Here is a 23357-nt window from a genome sequence, read left to right as displayed (position 1 = left end):
TTCTCTGAAAGAAGAGCCCCTGTGAGGCTTCTGACCTGCTCCATGTACAAGAGCCCTGTGGGAGAACAAGAACACTGCATCTGATTCTTCAGGCAAAGAACAGGAGCTACACTGGCAATTGCTGCCAAATCTTCAAGCAAGTATTGAGGCACCTTCTTCATTTTGAGGAGTTAGGTATATTAATGCTTGAAGATACCAACTTAGAATACCTACTCGAGGTCTCATGAGAAGTCTGTGAGGAAGCAGGGAACTGAATCATGTTTTTCCAAGTCCTAGGCAAGCCCTCCAACCACTGCAACATCCTTCCACTACCATGTGGCTTTAAATAGGGCAAGTAGCTTACTACAATGCCACTGAAACTCCATTTTAAACAGTGAGAAGATTAATACACAGCTCCAACCAGCATGATTGTATTTCATTTGTTCTGAAGACTGATAAAGTAAAACTCATAACACTATGTGTTCTTCAAACCTCCCAGCTCCATCTAATGGCACAACTTATCCTGAGCTCTGAGGGATTTTTCTGTGCATGTTTTCCTTGTATATAGCTATGATTCCTTCAGTTTAAAAAAATTCACATTCTTCGAAAGAGTTTGTTTAATTCCATAGAATGAACCTGGTTTTAAAAAAAAAACATTTGCATTATCACAATAGTGTTACTTTGATTTAGTAGGTACTACAAAAGGTTCAACAGGACAAACTCTTGTAGGTAAATATTGAAAGAAAATGTCTTTAGACCCATGAAAGCTGCTCAATGAGAAATGAGTGGCAAGAGATTATGATCTAGTTTTCTACACTGCTGCTTGTAATTCTGTATCACAGTACCTCAGCTGTGGCTCAGAAAAGAATGATTTATAAGTTGTGAACAATGCCTAGCATTCATGAATAGTCCACACGAAATAAGGTCAAAATAACATCTCACAGCAGCTATTATGCTCTCTCATGAGCATATAACAGCTTTGAACAGGAGCTAACCAAGTAGGACAGCTCCTAAACTGTAGCAATGACAGTTCCTCCCCAGATTCCTCACTGGCAGTATCATCACGGTGACTGGAGAGAGCTGTCAGTTCACCTGGACTCAGATGTGCCAAATCAATAAGATATTTGCAATCCTATCAGCAGGGATTAAACAGAATTCCAAGGGATATATTCTGTAATCCCTGCTTTTCAAGATGTGTGACAAGTATATAATAAAACAGAAGTAAAGGAACCAGAAAATTATATCCTTAGAGACTGATATGATTTTTTGTTAGAGAGCTGGTGCATCACATTCTCAGGCTTGCAGCTGATGCTCCAGGAGTGCAGCCAGGCATCTTCCAGCAGCTGATTACAGGACTGGGGTCTAATGGCCATGGTGCTGTGCAGGTAAGAAATGAAAACACACTATGCCTTGGATCCAGGGGTGGTGTAGGTCAAAACCAGAGTCCCAATTGCAATCAAAGTGCCTCATTTTTATGAAAAGCAGAGGTCAAAAATACCTTCTTATGTTTTGGTGCACAAATTCTTTTGCACAGTTGGGGCCAACTGGAAGAGAAAAAGTAAACATACCCATGGACATTTCTGCGATAAGAATTGCACACGTGAAGAGGAAGAAGGAGCAGAAGGGGTAGCACTGGAACTCTGGCTCAGATGTAGACCTGCAGCTCTGCACTGTGCATCAGACCCCAGGTGCTGAAGCCTTTTTCCTCCAGTTTTCCCTTTTCTCCCAGCAATGTGCTGCAAGTGGCAACTCAAGCACTGTGCATGACCTTGTCCAAGCACTGATCACAACACATGTGGGAGAGAGCAGGGGCAGGGCCAGGTCATCCACAACTCTTAACTTGGGTTTGGTTCTCCCAGGTCTTCAGTTTGCCTTTAGAAACAGGGGTTAGGGTTTCCACAGATAAAGCTACACTGCAGAGAGGGCCAGCAGCACGTGCAGGAGCACGAAGGGCTGTGAGCACTGCATGGCTCTCCCCCACTTCTACAAGAGAAGCAGACCACTGACAGCACAGCAAGACTCAACATTTTGCAGAAGCTGGTTGTCAGCCTCACATTCTCTTCTTTCTTGACATGCAACTTTGGTTTTTAAGCTTTTTTCTGTGTGCTATGAGACATGCATAAATAAAAATGAGTGGTATCAGGTAATTATCACAACAATTGTGATATCCTTAGGTAGCATCTCAACAAATCAAGGGAAGCTTTTTCCTTTTGGAGACAGAACATGAAGTGAGGGATACAAAAATTGCCTACATAATGCTGCCACAGGGATGCCTCTCAAATCATTTTATCAGCAAAAAAAGGAAGCCATCTCTGCTGGTAACAGCTAAAGATCACGTTCTAATTTTAGCAGTCGCAGTTAACTCATTCCCAATGGAGTTGCACTTACCGTGAGAAGGTTTCTAACTGCTTCAGCACTGAAAGGAAACAAGCATTGAGTCATTCAACTGCAGATCTATGTGCAAATATGCTTTTCGGCCCATGAAGGGAAAGCATATAGAATCCACTGCTATAACGCAGGCAGCCAAACATTTCCACACATTTCTTATAATGCAAACGCTGGAAAAAAAGTAATTCATTTACCAGCCAGGGTTTTAGCTGTCCCTATACAAGTCTGACCATTGGCATGCACATGCACTCAGTTAGGGGTAGAGAGTGTGCATAGGAAACATAGGCACACTGCACACCTAGAATTGGTAAGAAAAGTTTTAATCAACAGGTATATTCCCCTTGACACCAATTGGTTCAACAGTAATATTATTCATTTTACTCAAAGATTCTGTCTATATCTTATATAACTCAAGATATATTAAGCCGATATATTACAATTTTTATTAAACTTCTGAATACCATGATATCAACTGTTCAGTTTTTTACATTATTAATTCCCAGAATAGTGATTCTGTGTAAAGAATTTAGTTCCACACAGTATGGTAATTTGCTGTGTTGACCTCTAACTGGGCCTATAATAGAATTCACATCACAGCTAATCACCCAAAAAACTTCCTTATAGCAAAGGTGATTTAGTACAATGTAATGAATAAAATTCTTTTATAGTTAGGAGACTTTTGGCTGATACTAAAGCACTTAGTGCTAGGAGAGTCCTAGCAACAAATATCTAAGGATATTAAAAAGAAATAAGGACACTCTCCTGGTGAGCAGTGATAAACGTGAGGCTCTTTAAAGACAGATTTTTCAATTCACTTGAAAAAGCAGATTTGCACTTTAAAATAAAATCTTGAGCAAGTTATTTCACAGCAAAGAATGAAAGTTTCTTTTTCATTCAAAAAAGGTACGAATGAAGAAAAATACAAAAATATTAAATCCAGTAAAGGTCAACATAAAATTATGATGTAATGTCAAAAGGTAAGGTTTCTCCACCTGCAACTTGATTTTCTGCCTAGATTAATCCCTGCTGTGAATCTGTGCTGAACAGAGGCAGGAAATCCCATGGGAGCTGGTCTCACCAGGCACCAGGGAGGTTCCAGAATGGAGAGGGCAGCTTGTCACTAGATGAAACAGCAAAACTGGGGACCTCTGCATTTATTGGCAAAATTCACTGAGCACATTGGCAGGCATTCAGGAAGGGCATCCACACAAACATATAGAAAAATCTATGAGGATGATCCCTTCACAGCACTAATCTGCAGACAGATGGAAAATCTCTGTCTCTTCCCAAGCTGGCTGTGGGCTGTAATGACTGGAGCTCAGCTCTGTGTTAATGTGCAGCCCAGTTTTGCAGAGGCAATTGGGCTGGAAAAAGGGAAACACAAATAGGAGCTCTGCTGTCTTTTTTCCCCAGATGTGCAGATACTGATAAACAACAGGGGAGAAATTGGCTTTCAAATAGCTACAACTTTAAAAAAACAAACCAAAACCAAAGCTACATACCTCAATGTATGAGGATGTGCATTACAACTGATATAAAATGCATTTCTATTCTATTCTGAAGGGCAGATTAGCACGTAAAAATACATTGAACTTCAGCTGTAAACTCCAATCCTTGTGTTTCCATGATGAACATGCTCACACTAATTTTTAAGGATACCTGCAGGCATTGCTGAACTGTGACCTGAGTGTAGAGTGAAGGGCACTGCCTCAAAATTCTAGGCTAACTCCAAGGGATACCCTGGAAAGCTCAGATCATATATAATTTCCATAGTTATTTTCACTGCTCTTAATATCTAGCTCCCTACTCATCCTTTGCTACAAATACCTCAAATCTGTGAGCAATTAGATATACAACAGTTAACGTTACAGAAATAATATTGCTGCTTAAATTCAGAGAGGAAAAGGGTGATTATTTCTTTAAAAATTTCTTCTAAAATGGAGCTATAGTCATAAATACATATATTCACCTTAGCTATTGATGAATAATAGCCTTTAGAATGCTCATGTGCATCTTTGGTTTGATTAGCATGAAGAAGACTGGTACCTCATTTAGTCTAGGAGCAATGTTACTACTCTTTTTTCTCAGATAATATCAACAATCTATTCTAGGGGTTTTGGGTTTTTTTTTTAGCTAAATTTCTGTGAAAATTTACCCTCTAGCCTCCCTAGTTGATGTTTTATAGAAATGTGCATCTTAAACATTAGTTCACTAGACAAACAAAAATATTTTAGGCCAGAGAAATGAAAATTGTTATGGACTGTTGCAAACAACACATTATACTGAAAAATATTTCCCTTTTTGCAGTCTTCAACTGCACTGAAAAATATTTTTCCATTTGCTATAATTAGCGTGTGTCTCTCTCATATGTATTTTTAATGAACAAATTCACATGATAAAACAGATTGGATCCTGATGGAGCACAAAAGAAGTTCCCTAAAGAACCAGTTGTGACCTTAAATGGGGTGATTATTTCTGAGCTGAGTGTTCAGAACATGTTCAGAACCTAATGGCTGCTCCCTGGCAGCTCACTCTTATTTGTTAATTTATTTTTTTTCCATTCTATGTCAGGACTGGATAAATTGTGTGCTGCTTTTTCAAACATCTCCTCCCTAGACATCTCCTCCCATTGCAATTATATTGTGCTCAGCTCTGTGCTGGCAGTGCTGAGCTGTGTGATCTCCTGTCACAGGGACTGCTGTCTGCCCTCAAAGAACAGAGCATTTAATTGTTGTCTTGGACATTAGGGCATTCCTAGCAGCAGAACCAGGCAGTGCTTTCCACTTGGAGACTTTCAGAGCCCAGAGGAGAACAAGCTGCCCCATTCCTAAATAATCTTGGAATAAAAGTGAAAGGAATCAAAGGAAAAAAATAGAGAAGAGAAGGCACACCTGAGGGAAGGAATCAATGGGGATGGTATGAGGACAGGAAAATACAGGGAAAAAAAAAAAAAAAAGGAAAAGCCCTGTGAAAGATGAGGAACAGATCTCATGTGAAACAGCGTTTCAAAGGATAGAAAGCATTCCCCACTGTGCTGCTCCAGCACCTGCCAGAGTGATGCAGCAGCACATGATCAGGCACCTCCTTGTTGGAGGAGTATCAGAGATACTCCAACACCCCTGTGCTCCCCATGCCAGGGTGTTTCAAATGTTACTCTTTGAACTCCTCATTATTTGGAGAAGAGCAGCAACACAGACCCCAAACAGTCCCTTGTTTGCACCCCACCACAGCTGCAGAGCCAGAAACAGCTCTGCTTGCTCCTGGCCTGGGCTTGGGGTCTGCAGCCCTGGGAGTGGGGAGGGGAATTCCTAGGATGGGAACAAGCAGAGCTATCACTGATGAGTGGTTGCAAAGCCAGGACTCATCTCACTACACTTCAACCACCTAAAATTTGGACATCTAGTCTAGGTAAGTTTTCTGGGCTGCCTCCAAGATCAGTGGGGAGGTCACTGCCAGTGTAAGACTTCTCAGCCTCTGACAGGCACTGCTCTATAACATTGGGAAGAAATTAAATTGAAAATTCTAAAACTTCAAAAGGTAACCAGTCTCACTTTCAGGATCCAATTGCTAGGCATTAGTCTGATATTACTAAGGTCTTTGTATCAAACAACTCTCAAAATAATGAATACCATCCATTTGCCTAAGAGCTATTCAGCTCAACATCCTCTTACCACTTTCTCTGAATTGTTGCATTCAGCATTCAAAAAACAAAAAATGCCACAATCAATTTTGTTGAAATAACCACCAAATTATCATGTACTAGTATGTTAACTTTCCTAGCTGAATCTGTCATTAATGGGATTAAACATGCACATCTTCCTTGGTTATCTCTACATTTGCATACATTCTTTCTCTTCCCTCTTATTATTTACATTTTTCTTCAACTACCAGCTTTTCTAGGCTTGTGAAATAATCACAGAAGTGAGGAACAGTCTGATGTTACTTGCTGTAATTAAGCAAGATATTAAAGGTTTTTAAATAACAGGCCCAGCAAGCACAGCTTACAAAAGCAGCCTGTAACTTCTTGTCTTAATCTGAATTAAATTAGGAAAGGGCCAGACAGGGGAAGAAAAGAACAGAACAGAGGAACCTCCAGAAAACTAGTGACTCTTCCATGATATCAAGCACTCTTGGGAAAAGCAAAACCTCATTAATTTTACCAATTAATCTGTAAGTGAAAGGCTGAAGGAGATTATCATCTCAGCTGCTTTTAGAGGAAATCAACTTCTAGCCTGGAAAAGATGCTGTTAGCTGTATATTTCTCTGCTGTTAGCTGTATATTTCTCCACTGTACACTATTTTTCAAGTTCTGAAAATTTTAGAGGATAACCTACACTGTAGATGCCTGTATATTTTTCTGAATGATCAGAGGTGCCCTAAACCTCACTGTATATTGGGCTACAATAAGTGATAATTTAAAAGTTCTAATCTTTGCTACAGAGAAGTAGCACTAAGTCTTATTAATGAAATACTGATAATATTAGTAGATAGAAGATGCGAAGTTTGGCATATGCTTTGACATAACATTGCTCTTGGCTGTAATGCAACCTCAGATAATAATGTCAGAAACTGTTATGGAAATAGTGGATCACATGTATGCAGTGAAGCCTCATTCCCTGCTAAGGTTTCATTTTTCTTACCTGGTCTCTTCTGTAGCTATAAAGAAACCATCATCTGAAGCATCAAGCCAATTTTGCCTCTGTCTCTTGATCACTGGAATGGTGCTTGTCTTAATGGCACTTGCACTGGCTTGCAAGGCCTTACCATTGGTCATATGGATATGGGGAGCAGCGTGCTGAAATCATAATAAAAGGGAAAGGTATTTGTCTGAGAATAAGCATAATTCCATTAACTAACTCTGCTGTAAAGGCAGCCTACACACATCTCAAAACCTGGCTCATCTGTCTCAGCCAGTACCTGGGGGTAAGATAACCACCAACCCGTGCCCATTGACATGTTTTATGCATAGGTCTTAAAGCTCTTTAAAAATGAAATTAACTATTGCTAATGCAATTTTATGCAAAAAGATAATGAGGCATGACTCACTGCTATGAACTAAGCAGTTCAGAAACAGAATCCCCTTGATTTTAGGAGAGAATAAGCATTTTCTGAGCAAAAATACTAACATCCCATGCAATGAGATACAAGATCTATTCTTTCATCCAAGTATGGCATTAAGCTAATTTCAAAAAATTCATACTTCTCACTTGGCAAGTCCTTACTCTGCCTGTCTTTCTTTTTAAATAGAAGTCACTGGATGAGACAAGTGGTTTGGTCCTGCCACTAACCTGAATGCAAGCAGGAGAACAAAGGTTTATATCACCATGCTGGTGCCACGGTTTTTAGGTTTACTCACCAGCCACTGTCTAGTTAGAGCTACCCACAATACATCTGCATTCATTTCATAACTGATAACACCAAACAGAAAAACATGTGCTAATTTTCCTGGAGTGATTGTGCAAGGAGAACATGTACACAGATCTAACAAGAGAAGCTGCCTTCTGACACATGAGGAGAAAGTGAAAAAGTTTTGGAAGAATACACCATGACAAAAATATTAATCTTGGAAATCTGAATCTTGTTTTCCACATAATTAATTTGCAGCAGGACTAACTGACAACAATTGGATTAAAACAGTTATGATAGAAGACATTATACAAAGATGAAAATTTGCTTACTTTATCTCACATGGATTCAACATCATGTTTTCTCAGGAAGAAGCACTATTTTCTAGGTGAAGTAACATCAGTCTTCCACAATATTGATAACATTTTTGTCAGTATCCTAAAATGCACACAGTACTGCACATTTGGGGGAGTACCCCCTAATTAGGGGATCAACACCACAGTTGCTGAGCAAGAAAGGGGCTGGTAGCACCCACAAAGACCAGCAGAGCAGAGCACAGAACTGATCTCTTAAATCATTTCATAAAAGCATAACAGCCAAAAGATATAAACAAGGGCTTCATTTTTTCCGAACAATTCTTACACTTGCATTCAAAGCATTATATTCACATTATGACACAATTTTCACCACAACCCGATCCACATAATTTGCTCCCTTCAGTAGGACAAATTTTTTGCAATGGACAGAAAATTCCACTATTCATTATGCTCCTGCAAGGAACTGAGCCATCTCCTCTGTGATTCCTTATATCTCATGTAACAAAACCAAACAAGAAGAGAAAAAAGACATCAAATTCGAGTGAGTCACATATAAATCTTTCTTAGAGCTAAACTATTTTCCTTTGCCTTAAAAACAAACAAGATTTATGGTGAATTTAGTCGTTGTTGTACACAGGGTCATAAATGTATCATTGTAGTCCTTCTAAATATTTATCTATTTTTTTCTGGTTTTGTCATTCAGTGTCTAGATTACTATTTGCCTTTAACTTTTTTTTTTTAAATATTGGTTTTGTGAGGACAAAGACCTAAAGGACATGCTACTAGAAATAATTCAGCTGTTATTTAGAATAAATTCAGGATAAATACCACCTAGGTATATAGGTGGAATTAGATTAAAAATTCATGAAGGTATTTAACTGCTGATCTCTTATTGTACAAAGTGGGTTGTGCCCAAAAAGAGAGCAAGAAGTCATGCATGGAAAACAGTGCCAGTAATTATTTTTATCTGGCAATTGCCAGTGCCATACATTACAGAGGAACATTCGAGGGCTCCAATGGTATATTTTTTGTTGTGCTTCCCCACTCAATAGTGGGTTTAAGTGATCTCATATAATGGTTCAGATCTTTCCCAGGCTCCTTTGTAATACACCACTGAATGCTTCCTTAAGTCAAGAAAAGAGGTGCAGGTAAAAAAATGTTCAGGAAATGTACAATGTACAAAAAGCATATTTCCTTTGGCATAAACTCTGAAGAACAGTGAAGCTTGATGGAAAAAATACTTATCTTTTCACGATACTTTTTGCCCTGGCAGAGCCAGATATTGCAACTAATTCTGAACTTCTGTTTTTTCTACTTTTATTAGCCCCTAACCCCCATGCCAGGCAAGAGATAATGTTATAGAAAATTACACAAGTTTTACAATATAATCTCATTTCTGTTGCATCAAATTGGTTAGAACTTCCTCTTTTATTTCCCTTCTACCCCAGCCTTTCAAGCTATTTGAAGAAATTAATTACATTTCTCATAAGGACAAGAGAAAATAAGATCATTTTTCTCAGTCTGTGTTAGGGACCACATTATCTTTAATTTCAAGTTAATAAAAACAATTGAAGCTCTTGACCAGGCAATCAGTTCATTAGTTCCTCTCAAAAAATAAATTCACCAATATGTATGAAAATGAGCATTCAGTGCCACTGTCACACTAATATCAACACCAAGAGCAAAATTAACTTTCATACAAAGTACTCATTAACTGCTTCTTTTTTATGATGAGGATGAATTCAAATTCTCCCCCTCTAGCACACAGTTATGCCAGAAAGGCTATGAAAGCTTTGGAAATACTCCCTGCACTACCACACAAATCCTTCTCATTTAAAACCCCATTTGCAGAAAGCTTCAGTAATTTCCTGATAACAGCACCGTGTGCAATCAGCTGCTGGTGCTTTGATTCTGCCTGTGGGCATCACTAACGAGCTGTGCTGTGAGTTTGCAAGAGCAAACTCGGGGTCTGCATCCCTGGGGTACATCAGAGCACACCTGAGCATCAGGAGCTTCACCCAGACTTTGCATGTTGGACAAATGTTCCTCCGTGCCGAGTGACTCCTTTCTCCCAAGTTCTTCACCTCCATCTGAGTACATTCATTGGGATCTCTTGCACCACTAGGACAAAATAGTTCCATGCTCAAAAGAAATCAGGAGAAAAAACTTTGAGAGCACTTGGAAGAAAAGTTTCTCAAGACAAAGGGAGCTCTGATTCAGGCAAAGTTACATCCAGTAAAGAATGCAAATATTGAAGTGAGCACAGGGTTATCTCTGGGAAGAGTTTCGTCTGCTGAAGAGGTGGTGTCCATGCTGCAGACTGAGTGCATCTTCAGAGGCTAAAGCCAATCTTCTCAAAGTCCTCAGCAAGGAGGAGTTTACATAAAGACTCTTTGTTGCACAGCTTCACCTGTCTCTCTGCTCATACATTTCTCCATGGCTTGCAAATGCTGCTGCACATCAAAACTTGCCTGGCAGGAGTGTGAATTTCTCATCTACATTCATTCCACAATGGGCAACTGAGACACCTCCAGCTTTCAAGGAGTGCAGTAGGTCCCTTCAGGAAGAAGCTACATGTCTTTCTCCCTGTCAAATCTTCTGGCAGCAGCAGCACCGAGTTACACCTGTAAATCCAGGTCTTTCAACACAAGGTGCACTAGGCACAAGGCTCTGCTGTGGCAGGGAAACCAAGGAATTAAATATATAGAATCACCACACACAGGATATCTGCTGTAGCAGCAGCTAAGAGTCCAATGGGTAGCTTGGATACCTTTCCAAAGACACTCCACCAACACCTTATATTAAAGTGGCAACTTCATATAGGATTTTTATTAACAAGGGTGAATCTACTGTCTTCACTGGCTCCCAGAGGCATTTCAAGCATAAGAATTCTGAGATGAAAGGTGGTTAGTCAAGAAAGAAATACTGTACAAATTCAGAAATGGGACCCAGACCCCAAATCAGAGTCGAGGTTCCTGTCTTAAGTTGCTCGATTTGTACTGCTATGTAAGTGACTGAGCATTTATTCATTGAGAGCCACTAAAAATTCTCAAAAGACATTCAGGTCTGCAAAGACACTCAGCTTTGAAATAAATACATAACACCAACAGTCATTCAAAGTCTAAAAGTTAACAGTGAACATTTATAATGTGGCTGAAGGTATGTTTAACTGGACTACCATAAATTCCTAAGTGGACTTCAATTCATGATTTCTTATGTTTTCCTCCAGTGTTTCAAAAAGAAAAACATTCCCATTGCCTTAACATTTTTAATTTTTTTCTTGCATCTTGAAACAAGCAATAAAAAAATCAATTTAAACCAAGCAGTGCAAAGGAAGCTCTCTACAAGGAGAAAAAAAAAAAAAAAAAACTAGAAGAAATCAGATATGCTCAGGTGACTAGCAATAATCCATATTAATTGGTTCCATATATTTTGCATTGACCTAATTATAGAATACATTGTTTAAAACACGTTTAGAATTACCTTAACTTTAAATCAGGTATTGATTATCTGCCACATCTGAAGTGTTCTTATTTCCAGAGGGATTAGCATTATACCTTTAATAGGCATCCAGGTTTGGGGCTGCTTTAGTTATTCATAGAAATGTGAGATGAATGTAAAAATTAATAGCCAAAATCTCTACACAGCATGAAGTCGCAAATGTTGATAATAGCATGCAGGCACACAAACACTTTGGGTATAGAATTTCATTTAAAAACCCAAAGGCTATTAAAAATGAAAGATTTTGAGACAACAGATCATATACAAGTAAAAAACCAAATAGTCAACACAAGTGTAACTTTGGAACCTCTGGATTTGCTATCAAATCTTTCACAAAATATCTATAATATTTGTAATGCTGAAAATCTAAGTCAATTATTTTTCTGAGCAAGGAAAAAAAAAAAAACACCAAAAAACCCCAAAAGAAACAACCCTCCTAAAAGACGGATGCTGACTTGCCAAAGCAGCTGGGCTAAAATACTACAAGGTTTATAGTCTCTGTATTTCATAGGTGGTACACAAAAGCTGTATAACCTCTGAATAAATCATGTCTTAGAAAGTATCCTTTTTAATAAAATAGTTATTTATGGAAATCAGTAAATTAGTAATGAAAGGCTAACTTAGGCAACTATCCACAGAATAAGAGGAAATTTATTTTATGTTTAAAACATAGAGCATGCCCTCCTCCCCATCACACAAATTATTAAAATACTAAATACTTTCTGGTTTTTTATTTTTATGAACAAGAATCTGAAACAAAAAATAGGCAGGTATCATTGCATTTAAATACAGAAGAAAAATTCTTGTAATGTTCTCAGAAAACTGCACTATGTTTGCCTTAGCAGAGTTCACTCTATACCTTGCTGGCTTTAACATAAATCTGAATCTTCAGAGACAAGATCAGCTTTAATGCCTTACATTATTTCACCACATATAGACACAACTTTGAAGAAGTTCAAATACTTCACCTTGGTAAGATAAAAGCTTTTTAACATCAAAGCATCCAAGGCAGTAATACAAATTTGCTGTGGTACCTCTCACATTCTGATGACTAAAGGTCATGTTTTAACTTTTTATCTCTTACAATATAACCATAATGAGTCAGAAAAAGGGGACTTCATTTCAGAGTAACTATTTATTGCAGTAGCCATTATACATTGGATCTCAGCAGTATTCCTTTACTACATCCACACTGAATGTATAATCTCATTTCTAATGCAAGGAACAGCATATTTTCTGGTTTTCCTGACAATTTCTACCTATTCATTGGGGAGTAAGAAATTTTCTTTTGCACATTCAGTTATGCTTTAATTGCAAAGAGCAGACATTGCTATAACCATTTTACACTAAGCAGAATACTTATTTTTATTTCTACTTTTATTTATTTAAGTGCAATGAACAATTACTGCACAGTGACAGCAGAACATCAGTCTGAGGTCTGAGCCATCTCAGTTGTCAGCAGCAGAGTCTGGAGAGGTCCACAACACAGGAACCTCAAGAACTCAAGCTATCTAGAAACCTTTTTCTTCTCTCTTTAAAAGTTTGGGCATGTTTTGGTAAAAAAAATAAAAAAATAAAAAAAATTATAGATGCAAAACCCCCACTATTCTGGCTCAGTTTTTAGAACTGTTCTGATACATTAATGGAAAAGAGAGACTGAGTTCCTTCAGAGTACAATTAATAGGGTAAAAAAAAGTTAGGGGAAACAAAGAGTGAAGGTTTTCACCAGCTTCAGCAGGAAAAAAGCTTCCTGGTTTTTTTCTGACACCAACAATAATGTAAAAACATTTTTCAATCCCCTCCAAAATTTTATAGCAGTGGAATACACTTGAATAACTAAGCACCTTCTTTTGAAACAAATTCATGACAAAGAATTACATCTCATCCAGTAGGAAAAAAACATCACTTTTTCCAGACATCTCTACTATTTTGAAATGTTGTGATCTACAGTCCTTAACTACTTATTTGCAGCGGATTATTAATGACTATTGAAAGGCAATGAACTATATTAACATTTTATCTACCCCTGTAGACCCAAGAAATCTGTGTGGGAATTTACATGTCCCACAAATGCTGTACATACAGAAGAGGTAAATAAAATTGAAGGGACACCCTAGAAACTGCAGGTATGAAAACAAATAAGCTTTGTGTCATGATTTGCTGAGGTTTATTCTAAACTTTCAACATTTGTCTCAAAAATTGGTCTTTTTCCAGAAGCCCTGTCCTCCAACACCCACAGGATAGGCATCAATCATTCCCTGTCAGAGAAAGGTTTTCTTTATGCAAGTTGTTGTTCAACCCTTACCTAACTTTTATTATGAGCTTGAAACAGAAAGAGATTGACAACATTTCTCACCCTATAAAAATGCAAGATAGAGACTTAAGTGCATGACTTGTTTTACATTTAAACATTTTTCAGTTTCTGGACCCCAAACTATCAAACCCAAGCTAAAGTCATTGGCCTCTGAGCAACGTGATGTAAGAAATTACTCAGCTATTCTTCTGAACTTTAAATGCGCTCTGACCACATTCTATGTGGTACACACAGAATGCAGGAGATTTTATCAACATTAATTTGCCATAATCAAAAATCACGCACATACCACAGAATTGCAGTTGGATTTTTCAGCTGTTCAAACTGACAGCACTGGTACTTCTTAAGCTCTTCAACCTCTTGTTTTTTCCCTAAGATTTCTCATTAAATAAAGACAGACTCATTTTATCTTTACATTGATATTGGACCTTATTAAAAATTGCCAATGGCTTAGGATACTATATATATATATATATATATATACTATATATACTTTGTTTTTAAAGGAAAAATCATAGCTATAGACAGATCAATACCTACAATATCCTCTATACTTACCATTATTGTTCTTGTTGTATGGCTGGATGATTCTGGAAAATAAAAGAACCACAGCATGTTAGAGTGTTGTCTTTATCCACAAAAGCCCTATTTTCTGATCCTTACCCTGAAGGCTAAGATGCTACTGTTCAGCTGCAACAATGAACACATCAAAAATGCAGAGATTGGAAAGATTTCTCATGAAAGGAGCATGAGACTCATCATTGGTCCTGAATATATACGGCATGCTGTTAACTGCACCCCTTCTCTTTGCTTAATTATCCTCTTCTGCAAGAAAATATAAAAATGGAACTAATTCATAATTCATGTTTGAAGAAGTGAGGGTTTTTTTCATTTTGCTCTTAACATATGGCATCATGAAGGATTAACTCTGCAGACAAAAATACGATAGTAGCAACATAATTCCATTACTGTTGCCATTTGAATAAAAGTTTTATAAAACTAGACAACCCTTTTCCTGAAAATTTTGAGGTGGATAATGAGCTTGAAACTGTCAAAGCATATTGAGAAATGCAACTGGAAGAAATGTTGACAATTCTCCCCTATATGATAAACCAGGAGTCAGGCAACTGAGCTCATGTTTATATAAATTGTAGAGCAATCACTACTAGGCTAGTAATTAACATAGATCATCCTGCTGTTTAACTCAGTTTACTTTTGTTTTTTCTTTCCCCAGGAAGAGAAATCTCTCTCTCTTTGGCTTTAAAATGCTGCAGTTTACATATTAGAGTTATTGTTCTTTTTCAAAGCAGTGCAACTTCAGTAACAAAACACAATCAGTCAAAAAACCTGAAAGAAAATTCATTGCTGGTCTATAAAATGCAAGATGACACGACCTGCAGTCTCACAGACTTGTTCAAAAACTTGGGTAGGACCCCTTATAGGCTATAGCAGAGAGAGCTCTTAAGGAAGGGCGTTTTATCAACACTACATGCAGTTCTGCCTAAAATGCACACAATTCTGAATGAATTGAATCAGCAGAGTCTCAGTTCTGCAAGTGAGATAAATCCAAAATAATTAAATGTTTGGTTTTTTTTTTTAATTCTTGCCTTGGTTCCAAATTGCAATTCTTAAAGGGTTTCCAACTCGTATCCCACAAAGAATTTTCCAGGGATTTTATTATTGTTAAAAATAGTATTAGAGATTAAAAGGACCTGAGAAAGAACAGCTGCACATCACTTTCTGAAAAAAAAGGTAATTGCACTCTTAAACTGGCATTTCTCATTTTGAGGAGTCACCTTAACCAGTCTGAAGGTATAGTTCAATCACTGCTAGAAAAAAGGCGAGCCATTTTAAACATCTCAAACAATTTATAAACTCCAACAGCCAACAGAAATTCCTGTTCATAGTTTACGTTTACATTTGTGCAAGTATTCATCCTTAAACAATTTTAAATAAAAAACATTTATGTCACTAAAGTCACATTGACAGAGATAGTGTAATGTGAATACCTACCTAAAGCCAACAATATTTTAGTTGTGAGCTCCTCTACCAGCCCTCTTTTCCTCTTTTTTTTCACACAAAAGTTATCATATATAAAAATACATTTAGGTCACCAGTCTTCCAGGCAATTTTTAAACTGGTAGTATAAAAACTAAATATTGTGACAGTCTGCTGCTTCCTGATTCTTGAACATATTTGCCACTCTTACAAAGTAAGAGAAGATCATGGCAGAGCGAAGAACTCCATAATCTGTTAAATTTTTATCTTCACAGTAAAGTAATTTTTGTTATTACAACTTTTTTTCCTTTTTTTTCTTTCTCTTTTTTTTTTTTTTTTTTTGACATCCCAGTACAAAAAACATTTCAGGACCTGAATGTTCCTGAGAAAACCCAGAGATTGCATTCACGGAGATAAAACCTCCTGAAAATTTTGGACAAATACCCATTCCATTTATAAGCCTAAATACCCAGAAAAAAGCCCAGCTAACTTATCTCCAAGAGTACAATGTTTCCTGAGGTATCCTGAACTTAGGCAGAATTATCATGCTAAACTGATAATATATAAATTATAAAAAAATTAAGATTAAAAAAGAATGTGGCTTCTTGTCCCTTGAAATGCAGAAGGGATACAATACACAGCACTTTCAGTCACCCCAAAATGGTCAAAACCAACAAACAAAAATCCATACTTTTTATACTGCAACACTTGAAACCTTCCCTCTTACTCGGAGGTGCTGTGCTTTTGGCATAGCTCTGTATGCCAAATCTATAAAAACTGTGCTTAGCCAGGATTGTCCCAAAATACTCAGACACCCTCTCAGTTTCACAGACAACGGAGTGAGAGTATCTCCCTAAAATGAACTGAGGAACAACTGAATTTTCCTGGAAATTGTTATAGAGTGTATTTTTGAAAAGAACATGACAGACATTGTTAATGCAGTGCCAGCAGCTGTTAACTCCAGGATATTACCCTATTGATAACCTAATAATAAAACCCAGCAAAGAAGAGAAAAATATGTGTTATATTTGTAAATATCCCTGTTATATCATATCGTAAAATTATTCTCTGGTTTGGTTTTTTGTTTTTGGTATTTTTTGCTGTAGATACTGAAATATCATCCAAATTGCCAAAAATCAAAGACCTAAGTATATCCATAAATAAAAAGGTAGGAAAAGAACTGTTTAATAAATAGATATAATCAAAAGATTCTAGGATTTAGCAGAGACTACTAATTAAGGTGCCATTGTTACACAATTTAAACCCTTATATACTCTGATACACAAATATTCTGACTGTAGAACCGAGGAGACACCTATTTCTGCCAGAAAATAATTACACCCTAACTTGGCAGGTTCTGAAAAACACTTATGTATGGACAAACCAGCAAATTTTGTGGAAAACTTATAATTAAGGCAACTATGGAATAAAGCCCTTGCTTAGAAAGCCAGTCACACAGCATTCAAAACCTTTATGAAAGGTCTGCACATCAGTGCAAACTCCAGTGCAGCTTAAGGGCATCAGAGCTTATTTAAAAACCACAAATATCTTGGTGTTGAACAGAACAGAAACCAAAACTTTGGATTTTCACTTTTATCTGCCAAGTTCTAGAATGCCTTAGGGAATTTAACTAATCTGGCTCGAATTTCAATGAAACTTGGCACCAGTGGGTACTTGGTTTGTAAATGAGTTCTTGCAGCAAAGGATTTTGTGCAAGACAAGGATCTGTACTTGCACCATTTCAGTGGGAAGGGAACTCCAGGATAGAGACAGATTTTCCCCTTAATGCCAGTGAAGTGCCACTGAAGTGGGTTTCTCCACTTTATGCAGAAATGGTTGGACATCATCATCACTAACAAGGGCTTTTAGTGCTGTGATGTGGGCAAATTACAGTAAGTGCAACTTCAGTACTGACAAGACGTTTAGGAGTTTATTACTGTGGAGAAATTGCTGCACAAACAGCAGAAACTGCCTGAGATGCTCTTAAGCTCTTTCTAAAACACATTTATTTGAACTCAAATAGAAATGAGTAAGTTGTAGAAGAAATTTCCTCACATCAGAAACCACACAAAATTATCACAGAGCATTTTCCCCATACACAAGATCTTTCCATTTTCACTGCCTAAGCACTTTGTGAAGGTGCCCTCCCTATTGCATTATGTACTAAAATTGTTAAGAACTATTGCTCTGCAATCACAGCTTACAGAAAATAATCAACCTACGTGACAGTAATCATACACAGAAGCACTTTGAGTATGAGCTCCAGACCTCAAATTCGGAACATGTAATCCTGGAGGTAATATGCTGTTAATCCTGTTATCCAACAGATAGGATTCTCTTTCTGCAGCCACAATTCTTTAAAATAATACTAGGGGAAAGTAATGATTCTAGGAATTAAGCTCTGGCTATCTGCATTGTGGTTTAAATGTTAACTTAATTACAGTGCTGTTTGCCGTTTTAAGAGCTGATTCATTCTGCCAGTTAGAAAAGCCAGAGTTGCTGCAGCTTCATGTCTATATGTTACCTGTAAATTAAAATCAGAAACACTGATTCAACAGCAGAAATGGAGCACTTCACCATGAAGTGCCCTTTCCTCCACCTGTGATCCCACATGCCTTACTACTTCTAATCCCTGCTGTCACCAGTGCCACCAGAAACAAGTATTGCACTGGTGAGTTCAGGGATGCCACACTACAATCTTTTCATAAGCATTCATCTCCTTGGTACAACAAAAACAAAGCATGGCACACTCAAAGCAATGCACTAAAGCATGACTGTGATTCTAGTTTTGTGCTTTTTTTGTGAATCAACTGTAGGCAAAGAAGCCTTACAAAACCAGAGATACATTTTTAAAAGAAAGGAAATAAATGCAGAAGGAATTAATAATAGTCCCTTATTCAATTCCTAAAGTACTTTCACCCCTGGAAATAATTCACATTTCTCAAGATACAGTAAAGCTGAGCATTTCAGTTGAATGGAAATTGTATTCTGACTTTGGCATAAAAAAAGTAATCACTGTCTGTATTTTAAAAAACACACATTATGCTTAGCAATAGTTCTTTCTCAGAGCAAATCCAAGGAAACAAAGGTTTGCAGAAATGCTTTTGCTCTTCACAAGCACTCCTGTGACCAAATTACACTGCTTATCTTTCTTCACTGAAAAATACCTTGCAGTTTAAGCAGTCTTCAGACACACAATGGAAGACTGACCTTTTATTTGTAATCAAAGGAACTCAGATACTTGGAAGATAACTGTAGCGTAAATTCAATGTACAGTTTATCACTGTGAGACAATAAATAATTTTCTCAACATTAAGAAATTCTAGGGGGAAAAGATATTTCTCTTCTGTTTTTTTGGACAAAAATAATTTCCTCCTAGTTGGTTACTTTTCATAAGTCACACTATCATTTGCATCAATGGGGTTGGAGGAATGAAAACCAAACAGGGAAGTGGGGAATCATCAACTCACTGTTTTATAATACAAAAATTTAAATAGGGGAAAAAATTACTTTAGACATGCAAACATGAATTGCAGTAGCTTAGTTCTATAAGTGATTGACAATGTGAGCAGTAACATTCTGGGGTAATTAAAGCCTGCATCATTTTCCAGACACATTATTTGGGCTCTGGAAGCTGTCACTAGTTCATCATCTTCAGTATCATCATTTGTACCTCTGCAAAAACAAGTGAATTTACTGACCACAGAAATGTAAGCTTTAGAACATTTTAGTTTTCCAATAAATATTTAAAATGATTGCTTCAGTGAAAATAGACAGAAATTGGCTACTCTTGTGCAAGTTGGAAAACTTACACGTAAAAAGATTGTTAGGTCAATCTCTTGAGGGTCAGAGATGGTTTTACTGGCTTTGTATAGAAAGGCAGGACAAAGCTCTTAAGTATTTCATATAATGATATAAGCATAAAAGCAATATATTTGGGGAAATAACTAAGAGTAATAAACATCTTTTCATAGTCCTTTTCTTCCCCAGTAAATGACAGTAACACAACATAACTTTTTCCTGAGAGATCTATTTTCCATGTTCACATTTCCATCGATACCAACACGCACATTTGACTAAGAAATCTGTAGCTGAATATTTTAAAGTGTTTTCTGGCTACACCAAAGACCAAAGCTAGAACACACATGTCCTAAGCAAACTTAGAGGGAAAACTGACTGTGGAGCAATATATAGCTTTTGTCTCTCACTTTTGGGAAGAGTGAGTATACACAAGTCAGCATTAATCATACCTTGTATTTCAGCAGGGAAGAAATGGCAAAAATGGATTCACATAGCAGCTTGTTTGTCACAACCCATTTCTTCTCTTTCAGTTGGAAATCATTTATATGTTAAATGAGGTTTACAACCATTTTGGTAGGTTTAAAGTTTATTAAAGCGTAAAATAAAATTTAAGGTTTTCTTTTTTAAAGCAACAGAGTGCCAGATATTTTTTGATGTGCAATCCATGCTGCTCACCTGCCACCACAGCAGGACATCTCTGTCTCTACTGAAACATGATGTCTGTGATAACAACCACTGGACACCTTTGAGAAAAAACAACTCACTGCCAAAAAATTACATCCAACACTGAAAACTCCTTCCCTCTAATGTACTTTCATATAGGGTTATGTGAACTTCATTATAATAAAGCATGTGTTATAATTATTTTCTGTTTCAAGAAAGTTTGGGACAGGAAAGGCTTCAGTCTCCCTGTGTCAGTTAGGCTGCTGGTATTTTCAGCTGTTTGCCAAAGGGAAGTCATAAATTCAACAAGCAAAAATGGGATTGAAAATGAAGGCTTTGTTGCTTGCTTTTCTTCTGAATAGCCAATAGTATCAGTCATAAGCATAGAGAGAAGGATTGACCAAAACTGCAGCTAAGAGAGAAGGTACATTTTCTGAGGTCTTTCTCCCTTTGCCAATTTCTCATGACATCTTCTCATCCTGCCAGGCCAGAGATGTGTGGGTTCCTAGGAAAACAGACCCCAAAATTGTCTCCTCATTCCTAGATACTTCATTTATCTGCTGCCTACATCAGTATATTCCAGAACAGAAATTTGGCTTTGAAAGAATCCTCTTGGAGGCACCAGGACATCTCAGCCTGAAATACAGCACTAAAGATATGGGCAGGGAAGAGAGAAGGAGCATCTGAGATGTTGATTTGAGTCTCTCAGCTATGAAAAATTGGTTCTTTTATTTTTGTCCACAACTCATGAAAATGCTGTGAACAGGCACAGACTGATTTCTGTACCTCATTAGTGATGCTGATGATTTGGACATCCTGTGGATATTCTGGTTCTGATGCATGAAAGGTAAGGAAATGCATGCCAGATGACAGAGATTATTCTTGTGTAAAATACCTCCACCTGATGTTTCCAAATACTATAAGCCAAATTATCATTATTCACCCTGCCAAAACAATAGGCTGACATGAAACTTGACTACTTGGACATACTGCTGCTCACAGTTAAGCAGCTAGTGGGAGAAAGTAATTGCTTGGAATAATTTCAGACACTGTAATTTAAAGATCAGATTCAAAATATCTAAGGCACTTTACAGTCACACCTAAATCTTGCCATCATCAACTCCAGTCACAAAATTGGATACACGTAACCTTCTGCAACATCGTGACTCTCTGTAGATGGAATTTTCCCACTTGAAAGAGGCTAACTTCACTGCAGAGAACCACTTAAATATCTTATGCTGACTTTAATTTCAGCAGCAATTGAAATGCTGCATCTCAGAGTAGTTAAAAGCTCCAGCATGTATATTACACAAAAATTTCTCAGAGTACCGTGACTTTTTTTTCCAGAACAGCAAAATGCCAGTAAACTGGCATTTCTCATTACATCTTACAGAATGCAAGATTTGCTGTTGTTTGAAAATAAAATGAAAACCACTTTTCAAAGACCATCCAGCAAAGGTCTTCCTCATAAAATAAGGGACACAAAAACCTACAAGGACCTCTTTCTGTCTAGCCACAATACACAGAGTTTAAGCAGTGCAATTTCACTTGTGTCCATGCCTTACACCCATGACTGATATTCAATAACAAGATATCAGGACACAACATCCCCATTTATAAAGAGATAAATGAGATCCCTCATCATTCCTGACAATGATAGAGCAAAAGAAGTCAAAAATGCCAGACTCCCTCACCCCTATCATTTGCACCTGACCCTTTCTGGAGGTGCATCCATAGAAAACTGAAAGGGAATCTTATGCTGCATTGGCTAAAAGCAAAACTCAAGCCAACATAAGGCTTGTAGAAGAAATGGTAATCATATTCTTGTTTATTATTCTCAAAAGCATTTAACTAAATATTAATGATGTTTCTCATAATCTTTCCCCATTTCCCCACAGAGGCATAAAAAAGTGCTATTTCCATAATGTACTGCTATATTTGAAGCAAATAATTATTAATTTGCTTAAAAACAAATTCTGTCAAAATAAGACACTCATCTAGGCAGTAAGATTGACTTAAATTATGCTAAACTAAATATACATTTGCACAAGCCTAAGCAACATTTACTTGAATGCTGTGAAATATTGTATATCTTCAGTAAATATATTTATGTAGCTTTCTCACAACAAATTTCTAACACTGTTGGGAGGAAAAGTAAACTTGAAAGTGCAGACCTTTCTACGTCAATAACACTGAGATTATGAAAATGGCAAGAAATTATACGTAAGTCCCTTGTGCTCCCTTTTGTTTGCTCATTTCATCAAAGCATGCACTGAAGGGCAGAATCTGTGATCATCTCCATAGCAGGGTTTCTGGATGCTGTTAATTGACACAAGGCAATAAACCCTACACCAATTGATAGGATTCTGGAATCAAACAAGCTTTTTAGTGTATTTATAGTAACAAAAAACTCTGGGGGCTGGCATAACCTTTCACTGCACAAATAGTAGGCTGTGGTCAGAGAAATGACATAGAAACCACCATTTCCCACGTTGATCTAGCACTGAAGAGAAGCTGGATAAAATACAAGCAAAAACAAATATTTTATGTTTACTAATAACCTGAGGAGGAGGTAAATGGTAAATATTGAAGGTAATCACTTTTAAGTCAGAAGAAACAGAGGATCTGTGCAGTTGAATATCATTACTACTGGTTTGTTACTTTTTTATTGCATTTTGTTTACACTTTTCCACATTTCAATCAAAGAGAGGGGTAAGAATAGCAACCAAAACAGCCATTTTTAATATTAAGTTAGCCATTTTTATACTAAAAAAACCCCAGGTTTCACTTATTTAGGATATATGCTTTCCAATAAGTTGTTTCCATATACAACAGATAAGCAGAAATATCCTAAAGCAATGACTTGCAGTTCTCAATAGTAATTTTTCAAATTAGATGTTATTTTGGGCAAATTGCCTTACCACAGTTAGCAGATTGTTTGATACAAACTAATCAGTGTAGCTAATGACTGGTTTTACACACCCTTTATTTTGAAGAGAACATCCATACTAAGTAAAAGAAAAATTTTATAGACTTCCAATTACATAAGG

At 37.1% G+C, this 23357-nt stretch overlaps 1 protein-coding gene across 3 annotated transcripts in view; it reads right to left on the bottom strand.

Annotated features, from left to right (window-relative positions):
- MTA3 (metastasis associated 1 family member 3) overlaps positions 1-23357 on the bottom strand; it is a 135772-nt gene that overhangs the window by 14397 nt on the left and 98018 nt on the right. The window contains exons 17-19 of one of the 3 annotated variants that reach the window (XM_085054955.1): positions 14404-14435; positions 7008-7162; positions 2368-2395 (exon numbers count right to left, since the gene is read on the bottom strand). In XM_085054955.1, the coding sequence (XP_084911081.1) occupies positions 2368-2395; positions 7008-7162; positions 14404-14435 (215 nt within the window). The remainder of the gene's footprint in view (positions 1-2367; positions 2396-7007; positions 7163-14403; positions 14436-23357) is intronic. The other 2 variants (XM_085054954.1, XM_085054956.1) reach the window with 2 other exon arrangements.

Source organism: Lichenostomus cassidix, chromosome 3, assembly GCF_008360975.1.
Source record: "Lichenostomus cassidix isolate B80296 chromosome 3, HeHo_3.0, whole genome shotgun sequence".
NCBI lineage: Eukaryota > Metazoa > Chordata > Aves > Passeriformes > Meliphagidae > Lichenostomus > Lichenostomus cassidix.
This window is presented reverse-complemented; position numbering and strand designations above follow the sequence as displayed.